General features: G+C 39.0%; 1 protein-coding gene across 1 annotated transcript; it reads left to right on the top strand.

The window, feature by feature from the left end:
- The first annotated feature begins 304 nt into the window (after window positions 1–304).
- SKA2 (spindle and kinetochore associated complex subunit 2) lies at window positions 305–20,542 on the top strand. Its single transcript, XM_060757040.2, has 5 exons — window positions 305–411; window positions 4,437–4,526; window positions 7,334–7,510; window positions 17,476–17,562; window positions 20,296–20,542. Exons 1-5 carry the CDS (start codon window positions 379–381, stop codon window positions 20,323–20,325), a joined length of 417 nt encoding a protein of 138 aa, XP_060613023.2. The 5' UTR covers window positions 305–378; the 3' UTR covers window positions 20,326–20,542.
- The last annotated feature ends 228 nt before the right edge of the window (window positions 20,543–20,770 follow it).

Here is a 20,770-nt window from a genome sequence, read left to right as displayed (position 1 = left end):
CTCTCATTCATCCCCTTTCCTTAGCCAGTTAGATTTGAAAGATGGAAGTAAAAGAACCAATAGGATACGAGGATTGAGTGACTGGCAGGCAAAGACCCGCCTTCAATTCATAAAAAAAAGCAGCCGCTTTTTCAGAAGAAGAAGAAAGTCCTGCCTCCGTGCTGAAGCGGCCTATCAGAGGACGCATAAGCTGTGTGTCGTCCAATAGACGTTGCTGTTTCATTCCCCAATCGCGTTTTGAGCGGAGCCAATCAGAGGACGGGGTTGGTGATAACGGACCAATAGGAGCCGGCGTCTTTTTGTCCATGGCATAAAAAGGGTGGGTCTGCGCCGGGGAGGGGAGAAGCGCCACCGCCTGAGGAATTTCAACTATTCAACATGGAGGCGACGGTTTCGAAGCTGGAGACCCTGGTGAGTCTCCGGGCCGTGGCGGGGCCTCTCGGGGAAGGAGCCGCGGCCGGGAAGGGCGCCAGGGAGGGAAAGGAAGCGGCGGAAACGTCCAAAGGCCGGGAGAAAGGGTTCCCCCTTTTCCCCCCCTCAAAGTGGGCTCGTCCATTTCTCTCAGGTTGGGGGGAATGGAGAAGGCGGGCGATACCATTACTTTGCAGGGAGGTTGAGAACCCAAAAGGGGGCGTGTGGTGGTTGGGTCCATTCCTTTCTTCAGGCTGGCTCCAGGGGCGGGGCTTAGCGTTGGGGGCGGGGCTTGTGGACTAGCCCATTCTTTGGAACCCTGGAAAGGGGGCGGGGCCAAGGGGAGGGGCGGGGCTTGGTTTAGTAAGCCCACTTCTAATGCTCCCTTTTCTTTTGAACACACACACACACATACATATAATGTATCTTAAACTAATATAATATATTATATATTATTATTATATTATATATATATAATTATATTTAATTATATTAAATAATATTATATATATATATAATTATATTTGCTAAATATATTAACTATAAGGAATATATATATATAATATATATATTATAGTTAATATATTTAGCAAATATAATATCCTTAATAAACAATATCTCTGTATAAATAAAAATGTAATATTAGTTTGTGGGAATACAAACTAATACAAAGGATATTATATTTGCTAAATATATAATCTATATTATATATAATATAATATATATAATAATATAATAATAATATATAATATTAGTTAAAGATACACTATTCCCACAAACTAATATTACAGATATTCAGATATATTGTTTATTAAGGATATTATATTTGCTAAATATATAAACTATAATGTATTATATATAATATAATATATATTATAATATTGTATAATAATAATATATTATATATTATATTAGTTAAAGATACATTATATATGTGTGTGTGTGTTTGAGTTATGTGAATCCCACAAACTAATATTACATTTTTATTTATAGCAAATATAATATCCTTAATAAACAATATATCTGTATATCTGTAATATTAGTTTGTGGGAATAATGTATCTTTAACTAATATTATATATTATTATTATTATATATTATATATATTATATTATAGTTTATATATTTAGCAAATATAATATCCTTAATAAACAATATATCTGTATATCTGTAATATTAGTTTGTGGGAATAATGTATCTTTAACTAATATAATATATAATATATTATATTATTATATATATTATATATATTATATTATATATAATATAATATATATTATAGTTTATATATTTAGCAAATATAATATACTTATTAAACAATATATCTGTATAAATAAAATGTAATATTAGTTTGTGGGATTATTATATATATTATATATATTATATTATATATAATATGATATAATATAGTTTATATGTTTAGCAAATATATCCTTAATAAACAATATATCTGTATAAATAAAAATGTAATATTAGTTTGTGGGATTATTATATATAATAACTCAAAAACCACTGTGGGGAATTGACACCAAATTTGGACACAAGACACCTAACAGTCCAATGTATGTCCTTCACTCAAAAAAACTGATTTTGTCATTTGGGAGTTGTAGTTGCTGGGATTTATAGTTCACCTACAATCTAAGAGCATTCTGAACCTCACCAATGATGGAATTGAACCAAATTTGGCACACAGTTCTCCCATGACCAACAGAAAATACTGGAAGGGTATTATTACTAATAAAATTACTGTATAATGTTATAGTACAATGTAATATATAATAATATTGTGCTATGGTAATAATATAATATATTGTATTTACTTTTTACTTGTAACCCACTCTGAGTCCCCTTCGGGGTGAGAAGGGCGGCATATAAATGTTGCAAATAAATAAATAAAATAATACTGATGCCTCAATTCATGTCATTTTATTGGTATCTATTTTGATTTTGAAATTGACCAGTAGCTCCTGCATTTCCCACCCTCGGCTTATTTATTTATTTATTTAAAAGTTTTATATACTGACCTTCTCACCTCTTTTGAGGGACTCAGACCGGTTTCCAACCATAAAATCACATACAATCAGTAAAACAACATAATTCATATTACAATAACACATTAAAACAACAAATATATTCAAAACTACAATGGTCAGTTGTCATACTAAAATCAATTATACATCATCTTCCATCCATATCTCAGGGTGTTGGCTCACTCATCAAATGCCTGTCTCCATAACCACGTCTTCACCTGTTTCCTAAATGTCAGGATAGAAGGGACGGTTCTGATCTCCAGTGGGAGAGAGTTCCAGAGTCGCGGGGCCACCACCGAGAAGGCCCTGTCCCTCATCCCCACCAGACGCGCTTGTGAGGCCGGTGGGACCGAGAGCAGGGCCTCTCCAGACGATCTTAATAATCTTGATGATTTATAGGGGAGAATACGTTCGGAGAGGTAAACAGGGCCGGAGTCAGGCTTACACCTGAGTCAATACATTTTCCTCGTTCTTTCTGGTAAAAATAGGTGCCTCTGCTTATATTCGGGTCGGCTAATACTTGATTATATATGGTATTTGCTCCCTAAAGTGTCCTGCTTCCTTCTGGATGGTACTAGGTGTCTGTCCACTGCCCTTTTTATGTTGTACTACTAGTGAACATGCGCAAAAAGCAGTGCAATGTTAAAAGGGCATTGGCCAGCAATGCTCAGTCGACTGAAATCCAACTTTGGGAGTATGCGATCTCTACTCCGATTCGCAGACGGTGAGGGCGTCTTTTCTCCGAAATTGTTAAACCGATCTATGTGCAGGAACATTGGAGCATGTATTACGGTGGCCTTGCAAATGAGACCGCGCAAATTTTATTAGTAGGCTGTGCATACCAGCATAACTCTGGAGGCCCATCAGCCTGGGAGATAAGAGCCAGATATCTCTCTCGCTTGGTCAAAACATTCCAACCTGATGACCTGGAGGTAGGTTGGGTGACTGTTTACAAGTCCCATGCACAGGAATGTGCCTCTCGAATCCCCTATGCGTGTGTGCGCATGCCCCCAGAACTAAGTTGACATTGTCGAAGGCTTTCATGGCTGGAATCACTAGGTTCTTGTGGGTTTTTTTGGGCTATAGAGCCATGTTCTGCATCTATGGCAAGCATCCTCAGAGGTAGTGAGTCCACTACCTCTGAGGATGCTTGCCATAGATGCAGGCGAAACGTCAGGAGAAATGCCTCTAGAACATGGCTCTATAGCCCGAAAAAACCCACAAGAACCTAGTAAGTTGACATTATTACTACCTTGGCAATTTTGTGGAGGATCTTGCTGTTAACAGTGTCCTCCCATGGATGAGAAAATATACCTTAAATGCAGTAAATACATAAATAATAATTCTTAGTGTGTTTTCAAAGGCTTTCATGGCTGGAATCACTAGATTGCTGTGACTTTTCCAAGCTGACTGGTCATGTTCAAGAAGCATTCTCTCCTGACATTTCACCCACATCTATGGCAGGCATCCTCAGAAGTTGCGAGGTCTGTTGGAAACTAAGCAAGTGGGGTTTATATATCTGTGGAATAATGTCCAGGGTGGGAGAAAGAACTCAGAGATGATAGTCTGGTGAAGTTTATTTTTTAAGAAAATGCAAATAGAGATACTAAATCCTTGCTTTCCCCCCAAGACTTATTTCCTGCTGCTGACAAGGGCTCTGACTTCATTGCACTACTGTACTTCCCAACTAGCAGTGCAATAGTATTGTCAAAGCACTTGCAAGCAGAACCAACAGCGTGGGTCTCGGAATTTTGGTTGGCTTTTCCCCATCTTTCCAAATGGATTGGAGCATTGATGTTGCATGCTTTTGCTGATAACATTAATCAGTGCTGAAACAATGCAGGGCGTAATTTTTTAAACAACTGCAAGGTTTATTGCTTTCTCTATTATATGACAACTCAAGTCATAAAACTGCCTGAAGAAGTTAATTCCTTCATCTTGGTTGGGTAATACGATGCATGATGTGAACTGTAATGCTTTATTTTGTGCCTTTTAGTTCCTGAATGCAGAATCTGATCTCAATTACATCCAGGCCAAGTTGGAGTTTGAAGTGAGCAAAGGACTCCCGGATGGACTTTCTCAAGAGGTAGTGTTCTCATTTTAAAGTGTGAGACTCTGGCTAAAATCATTGCCATTATTGGGTTGCTGTGAGTTTTCCGGGCTTTCTGACCATGTTATTATAATTATATGATATTATAATCATATATTTATATTACATGTAATATTACTAATTATATTACAATATAGTGGCATTATTTATTTATTTATTTTTATTTATCGTGTCAGTGCAACCAGTCGATTATATTTATTTATTATTTATTTACCACGCTTATATACCGCAATTCTCAGCCCAAGGGCGACTCATTGCAGTGTACAACATGGAAAAACAAGAGCAAATTACAAAACATAGTGTAAAATAATCCACAATTCATCATTATCAGAAAAACATCTTATCAAAACATCTTATATTACATTTCTAACAGAACAAAGCAAAAAAACCAGACAAAATACGAAAATTGTGAGTTTGGTAGTTGATTAAATGTCCTTTGACCAGTATCTGGCCACTTGGAGTGCCTCTGGTGTTGCTGCAAGAAGGTCCTCCATTGTGCATGTGGCAGGGCTCAGGTTGCATTGCAGCAGGTGGTCAGTGGTTTGCTCCTCTCCACACTCGCATATCGAGGATTCCACCCTGTAGCCCCATTTCTGAAGGTTGGCTCTGCATCTCGTGGTGCCAGAGCACAGTCTGTTCAGCGCCTTCCAAGTCGCCCAGTCTTCTGTGTGCCCAGGGGGTATCACCCACGGATTGAGGTGCTGGGTTTGAGCCTGCCACTTTTAGACTCTCGCTTGCTGAAGTGTTCCAGCGAGTGTCTCTGTAGATCTAAGAAAACTATTTCTAGATTTAAGTCGTTGACGTGCTGGCTGATACCCAAACGGGATGAGCTGGAGATGTCTCTGCCTTGGTCCTTTCACTATTGGCTGCTATTTCGCGGCGGGTGTCAGGTGGTGCAATGCCGGCTAAGCAGTGTAATTTCTCCAGTGGTGTAGGGCGCAGACACCCCGTGATAATGCGGCATGTCTCATTAAGAGCCAGAGCTACTGTTTTAGCGTGGTGAGATGTGTTCCACACTGGGCATGCGTACTCAGCAGCAGAGTAGCATAGCGCAAGGGCAGATGTCTTCACTGTATCTGGTTGTGATCCCCAGGTTGTGCCAGTCAGCTTTCATATGATGTTGTTTCTAGCACCCACTTTTTGTTTGATGTTCAGGCAGTGCTTCTTGTAGGTCAGAGAACTATGCTAATAATATAATATATTGTGTGTATATACTGTATATACTCGAGTATAAGCCTAGTTTTTCAGCCCCTTTTTTAGGCTGAAAAGGCTCCCCTCGGCTTATACTCGAGTCAAGGTTATTTATTCTTTTACTCTGTTATTAGTATTATTTTATTACATTTATTATTTTACTCTATTTACATTATTTTGCTCTATTATTATTACATTTACAGTATTTTACTTTACCCGGTGGTGCAGTGGGTTAAACCCCTGAGCCGGCAGGACTGAAGACCGACAGGTCGCAGGTTCGAATCCGGGGAGAGGTGGATGAGCTCCCTCTATCAGCTCCAGCTCCTCATGCGGGGACATGAGAGAAGCCTCCCACAAGGATGATAAAAACATCAAATCATCTGGGCGTCCCCTGGGCAACGTCCTTGCAGACGGCCTATTCTCTCACACCAGAAGCGACTTGCAGTTTCTCAAGTCGCTCCTGACACGACCAAAAAAACCCCCCTTATTATTATTATTATTATTATTATTATTACATTTATTATTTTAATCTATTATTATTAAGTTTACAGTATTTTACCCTATTATTACTACATTTATTATTTCACTCTATTATTACTGTTTTTATTGCATTTTCATTATTTTACTCTATTATTTTTATTAATAATAAGTACATTTACATTGAAGGAGATTAGAATAATGGTTTAATAAGAGTTGTACAGTCTTATCGTAAATTACAGTTTTTTATAAATATTCAGAAATATTTAGCCTATTGATGCCTCCGTTAATTTTATTGATATCTATTTTTATTTTGAAATTGACTCATAATGAATGCATTTCCCACACTTGACTTATACTCGAGTCAATACATTTCCCCAGTTTTTGTGATAAAATTAGGTGCTTCGGCTTATATTCGGGTCGACTTATACTCGAGTATATACAGTATATCTTGTAAGCCGCTCTGAGTCCCCTTCGGGGTGAGAAGGGCGGCATATAAATGTTGTAAATAATAAAAAAATAAATGTTCCAGAAGCATTCTCTCCGGATATTTTGCCCACATATACGGCAGGCATCCTCAGAGGTTGTCAGGTCTGTTGGAAACAAGGAAAATGGGATTTACACCCTTACTACTTTGCGGTTCGCTTTTCGCAAACTTGCTGTTTTGCGGGTTTTTACCTCCCAGTTGATGAATGGTTGCCGTTGCTTATTTTGTATATTTGCTTTATCTTATTGTACTGAATCCTCTGTTGTTAGCCGGCCTGAGTCCCTCTCCGGAGGTTGAGAAGACCGGGTTATAAAAACTCTAAATAAATAAATAATAAATTAATAATTGACCGGCCGTCTGCACAGGGTTCCATATTTTGCAGTTTAACAACACAACTGTTCAATTCTAAGGCTTCCCGCCGAAATGGAACTGTAGAGGAGAGTCTATTGAACAAGCCAGTACCTGCCACATACCAGTACTGCCATCTGTTGAGGAGTTATGAAAGTGGAAGCATTACTTTTCATTCAACCCTCATATGTGTCAATTGGGCACAGCTGGGCTTTTCTTTCCTGTCTGGCTAGCTTAGGGAACATCACGATAAGCATTTTTCCCCTCGATTCCGTTACAGGAAAACCCATTGGTCCTTATTCAGCAACTTTCGTTGGTGAAATCTCGTTACAAAACCGTGTGTGATCGGCTCCAAAAAATTTCCATCGAGAAGCAAGAGTCCATGCGCTCGATGCGCGCCACCCTTGCCAAGACAATGAAGCTGGTTCAGGAAATACAGCATCACGCCAGCATGGAGGTAATGCTGTGAGCTTGACTTGCTCATGTAAGTCTCGGTGAATGTGCATCCGTTTCTTAGGCCTATACTTAATCAATATTCCATCTAAAAGTAGGTAACTGTCCTGAAAGCAACATTCCCATCTATATCTATAAAAACTGTAATGTCCGTTTGTGGAATTAACATAACTCAAAAACCACTGGACAAATTGCCACCAAATTTGGCCACCAGGCACCTACTAACCCAAGGAGTAACCATCACTAAAAAAAAATAATTTTATCATTTGCGAGTTGTAGTTGCTGGGATTTATAGTTCACCTACAATCAAAGAGCATTCTGAACCAGTGATGGAATTGAACCAAACATGGCACACAGGACTCCCATGACCAACAGAAAACACTAGAAGGTTTGGTGGGCATTGACCTTTAGTTTGGGAGTTGTAGTTCACCTACATCCAGAGATTACTGTGGGCTCAAACAATGATGGATCTGGACCAAACTTGGCATGAATATTCCATATGCCGAAATATGAACACAAATGGAGTTTGGGGGAACTAGACCTTGACATTTGGGAGGTGTCGTTGCTGGGATTTATAGTTCACCTACAATGGAAGAGCATACTGAATCTCACGAACGAGAGAATTGGGTCAAACTTCCCACACAGAACCTCTATGCAGTGTTTCTCAACCTGGGGGTCGGGACCCCTGTGGGGGCCACGAGGGGTTGTCAGAGGGGTCGCCAAAGACAATCAGAAAATACAGTATTTTCTGTTGCTCATGGGGGTTCTGTGTAGGAAGTTTGGCTCAATTCTATCATTGGTGGGGTTCAGAATGTTCTTTGATTGTAGATGAACTATAAATCCCAGCAACTACAACTCCCAAATGTCAACGTCTATTTTCCCCAAATTCCACCAGTGTTCACATTTGGGCATATTGAGTATTGGTGCCAAGTTTGGTCTTGATCCGTCACTGTTTGAGTCCACAGTGCTCTCTGGAGGTGAACTACAACTCCCAAACTTAAAGTCAATGCCCACCAAATCCTTTCAGTATTTTCTGTTGGTCATGGGAATTCTGTGTGCCAAGTATGGTTCAATTCGATCATTGGTGGAGTTCAGAATGTTCTTTGATTGTAGGTGAACTATAAATCCCAGCAACTATAACTCCCAAATGACAAAAATCACACACACACACACCCAAACCCCACCAGTATTCCAATTTGGGCGTATCGGGTATTTGTGCAAAATTTGGTGGAGTGAATGAAAATACATCCTGGATATTTGATATTTACATTATGATTAATAATAGTAGGAAAATGAGAGTTATGAAGTAACAACAAAAATAATTTTATGCCCAGGGGTCACCACAACATGAGGATCTGTATTAAGGGGTCGCGGCACTAGGATGGTTGAGAAACACTGACTTAAGGCCATCCAGTCCAACTCTCTTCAGGGCAAGAAAACTTAAATCAAAGAGCCATCCAGCCATAAATATAGATAGATATATATTATTTGCTTATTATTTATTTAAAGGTTTTATATTCCGCCCTTCTTTTTTTTTTCTAAATAATTTTTATTAAGGGTTTCCATCATGTTACAAAAAAACTTATTGAAAGAAGAGGCTAGATGTAGGGTGGGGATGGGGGTAGTGAGGATTAAGATGGGTGGGTGTGAGGGGGAAGACAGGGAGGGAGGGGAGGGGAAAGATAAGGGGTCAAAGAGAGTAAGGGCGGGGGGGTAAAGAAGGAAAAGTAAGAAAAAGTGTAACTAAGTAAGAAAGTGTTGGAGACAGATGGTCAGAGTCTCACTCGTTGACTTCCTTCGTATCTTCCAAGTGGGGGATTCCTTTTCCTTCTTTCACTCTTATCTTCTTTATAGTTTTCTCTTCTGTTCACTGAGCTGCGCTATCAAACAAATGGTCAGTATAATTTATCACTTTAGTCCAATCAGTTTCTTTTATAGGGGTTCCTTTACTTTTGGTGATCAAATATGTTAACCTGTCCATGTTTTTGATATCTAGGACTTTCTCAATCCAATCCTTAGTTTCAGGAGTTTCTTCTTTCTTCCATAATTTCGCATAGCATATTCTTGCCGCCGTTGTCATTAAGAAGAGCAATTTGTCTAAGTTTTTTTCCATTTTTGAGTCTAGTATTCCTAGCAGGAGAATTTCTGGTTTAAATTGTAATTTCACATTTAAAATTTCCTGTATTGTTTTGTGGATTCTTTTCCAGTATCGTCTTGCTTTTGGGCACTCCCACCACATATGATAGTATGAGCCCTCCACTCTCCCGCACTTCCAGCATTTAGGGTTTACATTTTTGTACGATTTATTTAATTTTTTGGGGGTCATGTACCATCTGTGGGCTACTTTTAACCAATTTTCTTTTAGGTCTATTGCGTAAGTATATCTGATTTTTGTTCTCCAGATCTTTTCCCAATCCTCTTTTTTAATAGGTCTGCCAAAGTTTTCGTTCCATCTTTTCATATATTTCTTCTCTCCCTCCTTCTCTGAACTCCATTCCAATAATTTCTTATACAACTTGGTTATTATCTTCCTGTTTGAGTTTAAGATCTTGTCCCAGAAGGTGTCTTGTTCTTGGAATCCTTGTTCATAGTCCTTTTTGTAGCATTCAGTTATTTGAATATATTGGAACCACGATATATTTTTGTTTATCCGATTCATTTCTTCTTGTGTTTTTATTACTCTTTCACCCATCTCTTTTTTTAATATATCTTTGTACTTTGGCCAATTATTCCAGCCCATCTCTCGTCTTTGGGTAGCTTCTAGAGGAGAGAGCCATAATGGAGTTTTTTCACAAATTTTAGCTCTGTATTTCTGCCAGGTTTTTATGATTGTGGATCTAATTAAATGGTTACCGAATTTCTTTTCTTTCTTGGGGTCCCCATACCATAGGTAATGGTGCCAACCAGTTCTTAGTTCAACTCCCTCTAATATGAGTAGTTTTTTCTTCTTTAGTTCCACCCAATCCTTGACCCACATCAGCGCACAGGCTTCGAAGTAAGCTCTTAGGTCCGGTACAGCAAAACCGCCTCTCTTTGTATCTTCGGTCATATTTTTAAGATTAATTCTTGCTTTTTTCCCTTGCCAAATATATTTCATTATATCCTTATTCCATTCTTTTAGTAGTTTTTGGTTCCTGATTATTGGTAAATTTTGGAAGAGGAAAATAATTTTAGGCAATATTTTCATCTTAACACAGGCAATTCTTCCCATTAGAGATAGATTTAGGTTTTTCCAACTCTCTATTTCTTTTTTCATTTTTTTCCACCCTTCTATATAATTGTTCTGAATTAATTGTATATTTTTAGCTGTCATTATTATGCCTAAGTATTTCAATTTAGTTACAATCTGGATGTTCCATTTTTCCCCTAATCTCTCTTTTTCTTTCTGTGCAATATTCTTCGTTAAGGCTTTTGTTTTATCCAGGTTTAATTTGAAGCCCGCCACCTCACCGAATTCATTTATTGTTTGTATCCATTTTCCCAGTTTTCTTTCCGGCTCTTCTATTACGCATATAACGTCATCGGCATACGCCCTTACTTTAAATTCCAAACCTTGAATTTTTGCACCCTCTAATTCTTTCTCTTCCCTGATTTTGTCGAGTAGTATCTCTATGGTCATAATAAATATCAGGGGCGATAAGGGGCAGCCTTGCCTCGTACCCTTCTCTATTACGATATTCTCCGTTTCTTGCCCATTAACGCAGATTTTTGCCTCTTGTTTCTCATAAATTGCATTTATCATATTTTGAAAGTAGTATCCAATGTCCATTTCCCTCATAATCGCTTTGAAGAATTCCCAATTTACCCTGTCGAATGCTTTCTCCGCATCAAGTGCTAGAAGCATTACTTTTCTCTGGCTATTAATCTCGTAGTATTCGATCAGGTCTATTATTGTTCTGACATTATCCTTCTGTTGTCTATTAGGGAGGAAACCAGATTGTTCTTCTTGGATTCTTTTTGAAAGTAATTTTTTTAATCTCTCTGCAATTATATAGCTAAATATTTTATAGTCCTGATTTAGGAGTGAAATGGGTCTGTAATTTTTCAAATTTTCGGGATCGGAGTTTTCTTTATGTATCACCGTTATATTTGCCTGTGTCCATGTATTTGGTATAGTTTTAGTTTCTCTAATCATATTCATAATTCTTTTTAAGTATGGTATTAATTCTTCTTGGAAGGTCCTATAATAGATTGCGGTGAATCCGTCCGGGCCGGGTGCCTTGTCTGTTTTCTGATTCTTGATTGCCTCTTTTATTTCTATATCAGAGAACTCTTTATTCAGGTCTTCTCTTTCCTCTTCTGAGATTCTTCCAATTTTCCTATTTCCTAAGTATTCTGACATTTTTTCATTGTTTATCTCATCTCTTTTATATAGGTTTTTATAATATTTCATAAATTGTCTTTTTATTTCCTCTTCTTTTGTATATATTTTGTCTTTATCTTTTAGTTTTGTTACGAATGTTGCTTCTCTTTTCCCTCTTAGCTTCTTCGCTAGCCATTTCCCTGGCTTATTAGCGTTCATAAAATGGTTTTGTTTTAGAAACTTCAGCTCTTTTGCTCTCTCCTCTAGTTCTAGTAGCTCTCTTTGTTTATGTAGTAGTTTTAGTTTATCCGTACTCTTCTTGTCCCGGGGGTCTTTTTTTAAATTTTTCTCTTCTTGTTTAATTTCTTCCATGATTGCTTCCCATTTTTGTCTTCTTGCTTTATTCTTTCTGGCTTTCTGTTGAATGAAGTTGCCTCGCATTACAGCTTTGCTGGCTTCCCACACTGTATAGAGGTGTGTTCCTTCCTTATCGTTTATGTCAAAGAATTCCTTGAGCTTTTTTCTGTTATTTTCTATGTCCTCTTCTCTTTTCAGTAGGTTTTCGTCTAATCTCCATCTTCTAGTCATTTCAGATAGATGTAATTTCATCACTAATGGGGAGTGGTCTGAGTCTATTCTTGGTAATATGCTTATTTCCTTGACTTTCAGTGTTAGGGAATTTGTTATCCATATCATGTCTATTCTTGACCAGCTTCTGTAGCGGTTCGAGTAGAAGGTGTAGTCTAATTCCTTTTCATGTTTCAATCTCCAAATATCTTGTAGTCTGTATTCTTGTATCCAATTTAGGATTGACTTTGGTAGGTTTCCACAGTTCGGTGTTCCTTTCCCCTTCTGTTTTTGTTCTTTGCTTCTATCTACTTTATTGTTTATTACACCGTTGAAATCCCCTAAAATTACTAATTGATCAAATGTTTGGGAGTCTATTTGTCTTTTTACTTTTTCCGCAAATGTTGTTTTAGAATCATTTGGGGCATAGATATTGCATAGTAATAGTTTTTTCCCTTGAATTGTGATGGTGACCCCTACAAATCTTCCCTCCTCATCTTTAAATGCTAGGGTTGCCGGTATGTTTGCGTCTATGTATGTAACGACCCCTCTTTTTTTTTCACTTGCTGAGGCGTAAAAGATTCTTCCCAGTTTTTTGTTATTAAGGTGTGCTACATGTTTTTGTGTTATGTGCGTTTCTTGTAGGGCAATAACGTGAAACTTTTGCTTTATTAATCTATTAAATATTTTATTTCTTTTATTCGGTGAGTTAATCCCATTAATATTCTGAGAGTAAAGTTTTAATTCTCCATACATTCTTCTTTTTGCGTCTCTTCCTCCTGCTCCTCTTCCTCCTCCTCCGATTCTCCGTATCTCTCGTCCTCTTCCTCCTGTCTCACTTCTTCTTCTTCATTTGCTTCCTCCTTCTTTCTTGATCTTTCCTCTTTTAGAATTTCATTCGCTGGTATTCTTAATGACCATTCTGATTGTTCTTTCTGCCTATCTTGTCCGTTTTGCCTCTCAGGGGAGTATCTTCCTGGCTTTTTCTTCCTTTCTCTCTCTCTTTCGTGCTTATCTCTTCTTTTTCCAGCCTCTCTTTTTATTTTGTCGTAGAAATCTCTTGCACATTCTTCATTCAAGATCCAGTAACGTTGCTCTCTGTAAGTAGCCATGAGACCATCTCCTTTCTCCCAGCGATATCTTATGTCTTGTTTCTTTAGTTCCTCGGTAAGGAAATTATACTTCCTTCTTTTGTTCAGTGTTGCTTTCGGGTATTCTCTCAGTATCGCCACTTTCTTTCCTTTGTAGAACACATTCTTGTTGCTATTTATTTTCAGCACTTCGTCTCTGACCGTTTTTTTCGTGAAATTCACGATCACGTCTCTTGCTGTTTTATTCTTTTTTGCATATATAGTATTCACCCGGTATATTCTGTCCGTATGGTTTATGACTTCTTGGTCCGTCCAATTCAGCATTTCTGATAAGATTTCCGTTACTTTCTCTTGTATGTTCTCTTTGGCTTCTTCCTCTATATTTCTTAGCCTGAGTTGATATTCCAGGGTCTTCGCTTCTATAGCTTCTTGTCTTTCTTCTATCCGATGACTTTTCAGGTCAAAGGTTTTCATTTTCACTGATATTTCCCCTTGTTCTTTCTTTAGCTCCTGCTTTTCCTTCTTAAGATCCTTTAGTTCTCTTTGTATAGAGGCTATGTTTCCTTTCATCACTCCCAGTTCTTCTTTCAGGCTAGCCATCTGTTCCTGTGCTATACTTTGATAAGCGTTCTGTTTTTCCTGCATTTTGTCTTGTTTATCTTGCATCGTTTGTATTTCTGCTAGTATTTTTTTCATCATCTCTTTTATGTTCATCTCTTTTGGAGGAGCATCCTCAGATAGGGAGTTTTTCCTAGCTGTTCCTTTCATTTCCTTCAAGTTTTCTCCTTTGCCTTTTGGCGTGGTCATCTCTCCCTTCGTCACTGTCTTTATATTCCTCTTGTCTTTTATCTTGTCCTGTTTTTATATTTGCTATCTTTCCCTTTTGAGGCTCTAGGGAGATAACTGAGAGGGTAGAAATGAGTCGTTAGGGGGGAGGGAGAGGAGAGAGAGGGTGGGGGAAGTTCAAGTTTTCTAATTGCTACTATCAGTTCTTCTCTTCCCCCTCTTTTACTCAGTCTCTCTCTGTCTTTAGATTTCAGTATTTCAATTTGGGGGGGGGGTTGTTTATTTATTTATTTGATAGTTTTTTCCTTACCCTTTTCCCTCTGTTCCTCTGCTCCTTTCTTATTGCGTCTGTTTCTTCTCCGCTTGTCAGTTACCTTCGTTTACTTTCTTGTCCACCGTTTCACCAATCTGCTTTTTATTCCACTTTCCTTCCTCTGCTCTCTTCTATTTCGTCTTCTCTCACGTTGTTTTCTAATTTCTTATAGAGTTTTTACTTTGTTTCGCCTTATTTGCCCTTCTTCCGCTCTATTTCCGCCACACCTCGGTCACTTCACGTTTTTTCTCGCGTTATCTTCATTCACAGTCTCGGGCTCTCTCGGGCTTTCTCTCGCGAGCTTACTTCCTTATTTTCTTTCTTGCGTAGTTACGCAGCGTGGTGACGTGCCGCGTTGCGTCTTCCCTCTGTTTCCCTCTGCTTCCTGGTATGTAGCTCGCGTGGGCTGCTTTATCAGCCCTTGTTCGAGGTGGCGTCCTCAAGGTCAGTTCTATGTTGTCGTGTTAACCCTTGCTTGACCAACTTGTCCTTAATTGTGGGTATTAGTGTGGGCAAATATAAATTCTCCCTCCCAAGTACTTTTAATTCTAATTCTTTTTCTTCCTTCACTCTCTTCTCTTTTCTTTTCTTTTTTCTTTTTCTTCTCCTGTATTCTAATGTCCTGCTTATGTCCTTTAATTTCTTTCTTATTCTTTTTCTTTCTTACTTCTCCTTGCACTTCTCTATATTCCGCCCTTCTCACCCCGCAGGGGACTCAGGGCGGATTACAGTGTACACATATATGGCAAACATTCAATGCCAATTTTGACATACAACATATACAGACATACACAGAGGCTATTTAACTTTTTCTGGCCGCCAGGGGAGCTGTCGCTTTCATCGTCCATCTGCGACACTGATGAAGCACTTCCGCATTCCCCGCATGCTTCCCCGCTGGAGTGCTCTGCTGGAGTGTTCTTTATGGCCTCATAAATTAGTTAATTTAGCCTCCCCACACTTTAATGTGGTACCTAATTTTCCTACTTGACAGATGCAACTGTCTTTTGGGTTGCAAAGGTCGACAACAGGCTACACACAATTGGTTGGAAACCCACTCCAACCCGGGCTGGCTTCGAACTCATGACCTTTTGGTCAGAGTGATCTTTAATGCAGCTGACTCTCACAATCCCGGTGATTCACACACAGAGAGATATAGTATCATAGATTTGAAAGGGACCCCTAAAGAAGGACAATGATATGTTCCAGAGTAGGCAAACCATACAATCTCCATGTAAACACTGACAAAGAAACAGCAAGAAATACTTTTAACCCACAAGCATCAAGACATTACATTACATATATTCTATATGCTATTCTAATAATATGTTATAATATAATATATAATATATTGTATATACATATAATATTTGTAATATTGTAATGTAATGCAATATAATACTAGTAATAATAATATGATATTATAACTATATATTTATATTACATGTAATATTACTAATAATATTACAGTATAATTGATATAGTGCAATATAGCAATATTTAAAACTGATATTGTACTATGATAATAATTTATTCTATGTATATATACCTTGTAAGCCGCTCTGAGTCCCCTTCGGGGTGAGAAGGGCGGCATATAAATGTCGTAAATAAATAAATAAATATTAGAAACCAACACTTTCTCATTATTTTATTTTCCAGCTCACAAGACTGGGCCACAGCAACGCGTGGCAGGGGACAGCTAGTATTTAATAAGGGATGGCTTTCCTAGCCTAAAGTTTTGTGAGAGAGGAGCCCCGGGTGGCGCAATGGGTTAAACTCTTGTGCTGGCAAGATTGCTGACCGATAGGTCAGCGGTTCGAATCTGGGAAGCGTGGTGAGCCCCTGTCTGTCAGCTTCAACTTCTCATGCTGGGGCATCACAGGATGGTAACACATCAAAGTGTCCCGTAGGTAGCATACTTGCAGACGGCAATTCTCTCACACCAGAAGCGACTTGCAGTTTCTCAAGTTGCTCCTGACACGAAAAGAAAAATTGTAGCGGTTCTTTAGGACAGTGGTTCTCAACCTTCCTAATGCCGCGACCCCTTAGTACAGGTCCTCATGTTGTGGTGACCCCCAACCATAACTTATTTTCGTTGCTACTTCACAACTGTAATTTTGATACTGTTATGAATTGTAATGTAAATATCTGACATGCAGGATGTATTTTCATTATTTGGCACAAATAATCGATACGCCCAAATTTGAATACTGGTGGGGTTGAGGGGAGGATTGATCTTGTCATTTGGGAGTTGTAGTTCCTGGGATTTATAGTTCACCTACAATATCAAAGAGCATTCTAAACTCTACCAATGATGGAATTGAACCAAACTTGGGACACAGAGCTCCCCTGACCAACAGAAAATACTAGAAGGGTTTGGTGGGCATTGACCTTGGGTTTTGGAGTTGTAGTTTACCTACATCCAGAGAGCACTGATGCATCTGGACCAAACTTGGCATGAATACTCAATATGCCCAAATGTGGACACTGGTGAGGTTTGGGGAAGATAGACCTTGACATTTGGGAATTGTAGTTACTGGGATTTATAGTTCACCTACAATCAAAGAGCATTCTGAACTGGGCCAAAGTTCCCACACAGAACCCCGATGACCAACAGAAAATACTGTGTTTCCTAATTGTCTTTGGTGACCCCCTGACACCCCCTCGCGACCCACCCAGGGGTCCTGACCCCCAAGTTGAGAAACACTGCTTTAGGACATGGGCTTGCAGGGAAGAAAATAATAATAATAATAATAATAATAATAATAATAATAATAATCCTTTATTTGTACCCCGCTAGCATCTCCCGGAGGACTCAGTGCGGCTTACAAGAGGCCGAGCTCAAATACAACAACAAAACAACAACAACAATACAGCAAAATAAAATGGCCCTGTTCCTTTCTTTCCTCCAGACCTCACCTCTTTCTGAAGAAGAACAGCTCGCGGTGCAACACTTAAAGCTCCACACGGGTGAAGTTACCGAAGTTCCGGCAAAACAGGTAATTCTGATCCAGCGAAATGTCCTTTGCTGTGTGTTTTCCCCTCTAGAACGGCTCAAAGAGGAACATTGAATTTGAGGTATCAACTATATTTCCTGTTGTTTTCCCAATGCCAAGATACTTCCATATTTTCTAATCTTACTTTAATCAGTCAGGGAAGGAATAGACTAGAGGAAATAATAGGGTAAAAATTATATCCCTCACCATAGAGCAGTGTTTCTCAACCTTCCTAATGCTGCGGCCCCTTAATACATTTCCTCATGTTGTGATGACCCCCAACCATCACATTATTTTGCTATTTCATTTATGTTATCACTGTCCCAATTCTTTACTAGAGATTTAAGATTGTCTGCACACAGCTTTGTTGTTGTTCATTCGTTCAGTCGTCTCCGACTCTTCGTGACCTCGTGGACCAGCCCACGCCAGAGCTCCCTGTCAGCCGTCACCACCCCCAGCTCCTTCAAGGTCAGTCCAGTCACTTCAAGGATGCCATCCATCCATCTTGCCCTTGGTCGGCCCCTCTTCCTTTTGCCTTCCACTTTCCCAAGCATAATTGTCTTCTCCAGGCTTTCCTGTCTCCTCATGATGTGGCCAAAGTACTTCAACTTTGTCTCTAGTCTCCTTCCCTCCAGTGAGCAGTCGGGCTTTATTTCCTGGAGGATGGACTGGTTGGATCTTCTCGCAGTCCAAGGCACTCTCAGAACTTTCCTCCAGCACCACAGCTCAAAAGCATCGATCTTCCTTCGCTCAGCCTTCCCTAAGGTCCAGCTCTCACATCCGTAGGTTACTACAGGGAATACCATGGCTTTGACTAGGCGGATCTTTGTTGCCAGTCTGATGTCTCTACTCTTCACTATTTTATCGAGACTGGACATTGCTCTCCTCCCAAGAAGTAAGCGTCTTCTGATTTCCTGGCTACAGTCTGCATCTGCAGTCATCTTTGCGCCTAGAAATACAAAGTCTGTCACGGCCTCCACGGTTTCTCCCTCTATTTTCCAGTTGTCAATCATTCTTGTTGCCATAATCTTGGTTTTTTTGACGTTTAGCTGCAACCCGGCTTTTGCGCTTTCTTCTTTCACCTTGATTAGAAGGCTCCTCAGCTCCTCCTCGCTTTCGGCCATCAGAGTGGTGTCATCTGCATATCTGAGGTTGTTAATGTTTCTTCCAGCAATTTTCACCCCAGCTTTGCATTCATCAAGCCCCGCACATCCTCACATGATGTGTTCTGCATACAAGTTAAAAAGGTTGGGTGAGAGGATGCAGCCTTGCCGTACGCCTTTCCCAATCTTGAACCAGTCTGTTGTTCCGTGGTCAGTTCTGACTGTTGCTACTTGGTCCTTGTACAGATTCCTCAGGAGAGAGACAAGGTGACTTGGTATGCCCATCCCACCAAGAACTTGCCACAGTTTATTATGATCCACACAGTCAAAGGCTTTAGAATAGTCAATGAAGCAGAAGTAGATGTTTTTCTGAAACTCCCTGCCTTTCTCCATCATCCAGCGGATATTGGCAATCTGGTCTCTCGTTCCTCTGCCTTTTCTAAACCCAGCTTGAACATCTGGCAACTCTCGCTCCATGTATTGCTGGAGTCTTCCTTGCAGGATCTTGAGCATTACCTTACTGGCATGAGAAATAAGGGCCACTGTACGGAAGTATGAGCAGTCTTTCGCATTTCCCTTTTTTGGTATGGGGATGTAAGTTGATTTTTTCCAGTCTGATGGCCATTCTTGTGTTTTCCATATTTGCTGGCAAATGGCATGCATCACCTTGACAGCATCATCTTTTAAGATTTTAAACAGTTCAGCTGGGATCCCGTCGTCTCCTGCTGCCTTGTTGTTAGCAATGCTTCTTAAGGCCATTCAACCTCACTCCTCAGGATGTCTGGTTCTAATTCATTCACCACACCGTCAAAGCTATCCTCGATATTGTTATCCTTCCTATACAGATCTTCTGTATAATCTCGCCACCTTCTCTTGATCTCTTCAGCTTCTGTTAGGTCCCTGCCATCTTTGTTTCTTATCATACCAATTTTTGCCTGAAATTTACCTCCAATGTTTCTAATTTTCTGGAAGAGGTCTCTTGTCCTTCCTATTCTGCACACAGCACTACCTCTTAAAACCTATACATTTCACCTGTCATGTCCAGCACTTTTAAATTTTATTCATTACATTTGGCCCAGCCTTAGTTTTAAATGCGTCATGGTGTTATTGTTTTAATGTTTATTGTTATTGCTTTAATTTTTTTTTTTTTTGCTTTATGAGTTTTATTGTTGTATTTGTTATGCTGTTGTTTTATTGAGGGCCTTGGCCTTTTGTAAGCCGCACCGAGTCCTTCGGGAGATGTTAGCGGGGTATAAATAAAGATAATAATAATAATAATAATAATAATAATTCTTACTTTTCGTTTCTCATTAGCAACTTTTAATTACAGTCCAGCAAGCAGGTAGTTAGTCATTGCAGGCCTGGGTCTTTTACTGGTGTTTCCAAAATTATTCGCTCCATACATTCTTCCATTCATTCCCACACATCATATTAAATTCACATGTCTCAAATCTGCACATTAAATTTTTGTGACATCCTTGCAGACGGCCAATTATATCACACCAGAAGCGACTTGCAGTTTCTCAAGTTGCTCTTGACAAAAAAAAATTGTGTGAAAATTGCTTGTCTATATCTGTAACCTGTTGCATATTTTAAACAGTGTCTTAATTTGTGCTCCATCCTTCTTCCACAGGACTGTCCAAATGAACACGAAGCCCACTGATACCGATTGATGTTAAAAATGAGGACATAACTTGTGGTTTATTTGTTTTTGACTGTATATAGTTTTTGTTGATCATTCTATTTTGTCTATATATAGTTTTTGTTGATCATTCTATTTTTGTACAGCGCCTAAAGTGTTTGTAAATAAGTTATGTGTTGATGCCGGGTATCATAATGCGCTATGGTGTCCATATTGTGAATAAATATTTTGCAACTTACACTTCTTGAAGATTTATTTTATTTATTTATTTACTTTATTTGTATACCGCTGTTCTCAGCCCTTAGGCGACTCACAGAACAGCAAAAATTCAATGCTACCAACACACGGTATAAAAGACAGTTAACATCATACATATTAAAGAAAAATATACAATTAACAATATACAATTAACAACAATAGCCATTCACTAGCGTCTCATCACTAAAAACATGATCCAGATCCATTA

The sequence above is a fragment of the Anolis sagrei genome, chromosome 11 (assembly GCF_037176765.1).
Source record: "Anolis sagrei isolate rAnoSag1 chromosome 11, rAnoSag1.mat, whole genome shotgun sequence".
NCBI classification, from domain to species: Eukaryota; Metazoa; Chordata; class Lepidosauria; order Squamata; family Dactyloidae; genus Anolis; species Anolis sagrei.
This window is presented reverse-complemented; position numbering and strand designations above follow the sequence as displayed.

Coding starts and splice junctions, on each gene's coding strand:
- SKA2 (XM_060757040.2), top strand. CDS start 379: ATGGAGGCGACGGTTTCGAAGCTGGAGACCCTG. Junction 412..4,436: donor TTTCGAAGCTGGAGACCCTG/GTGAGTCTCCGG, acceptor TGTGCCTTTTAG/TTCCTGAATGCAGAATCTGA. Junction 7,511..17,475: donor AGCATCACGCCAGCATGGAG/GTAATGCTGTGA, acceptor TCTTTCCTCCAG/ACCTCACCTCTTTCTGAAGA.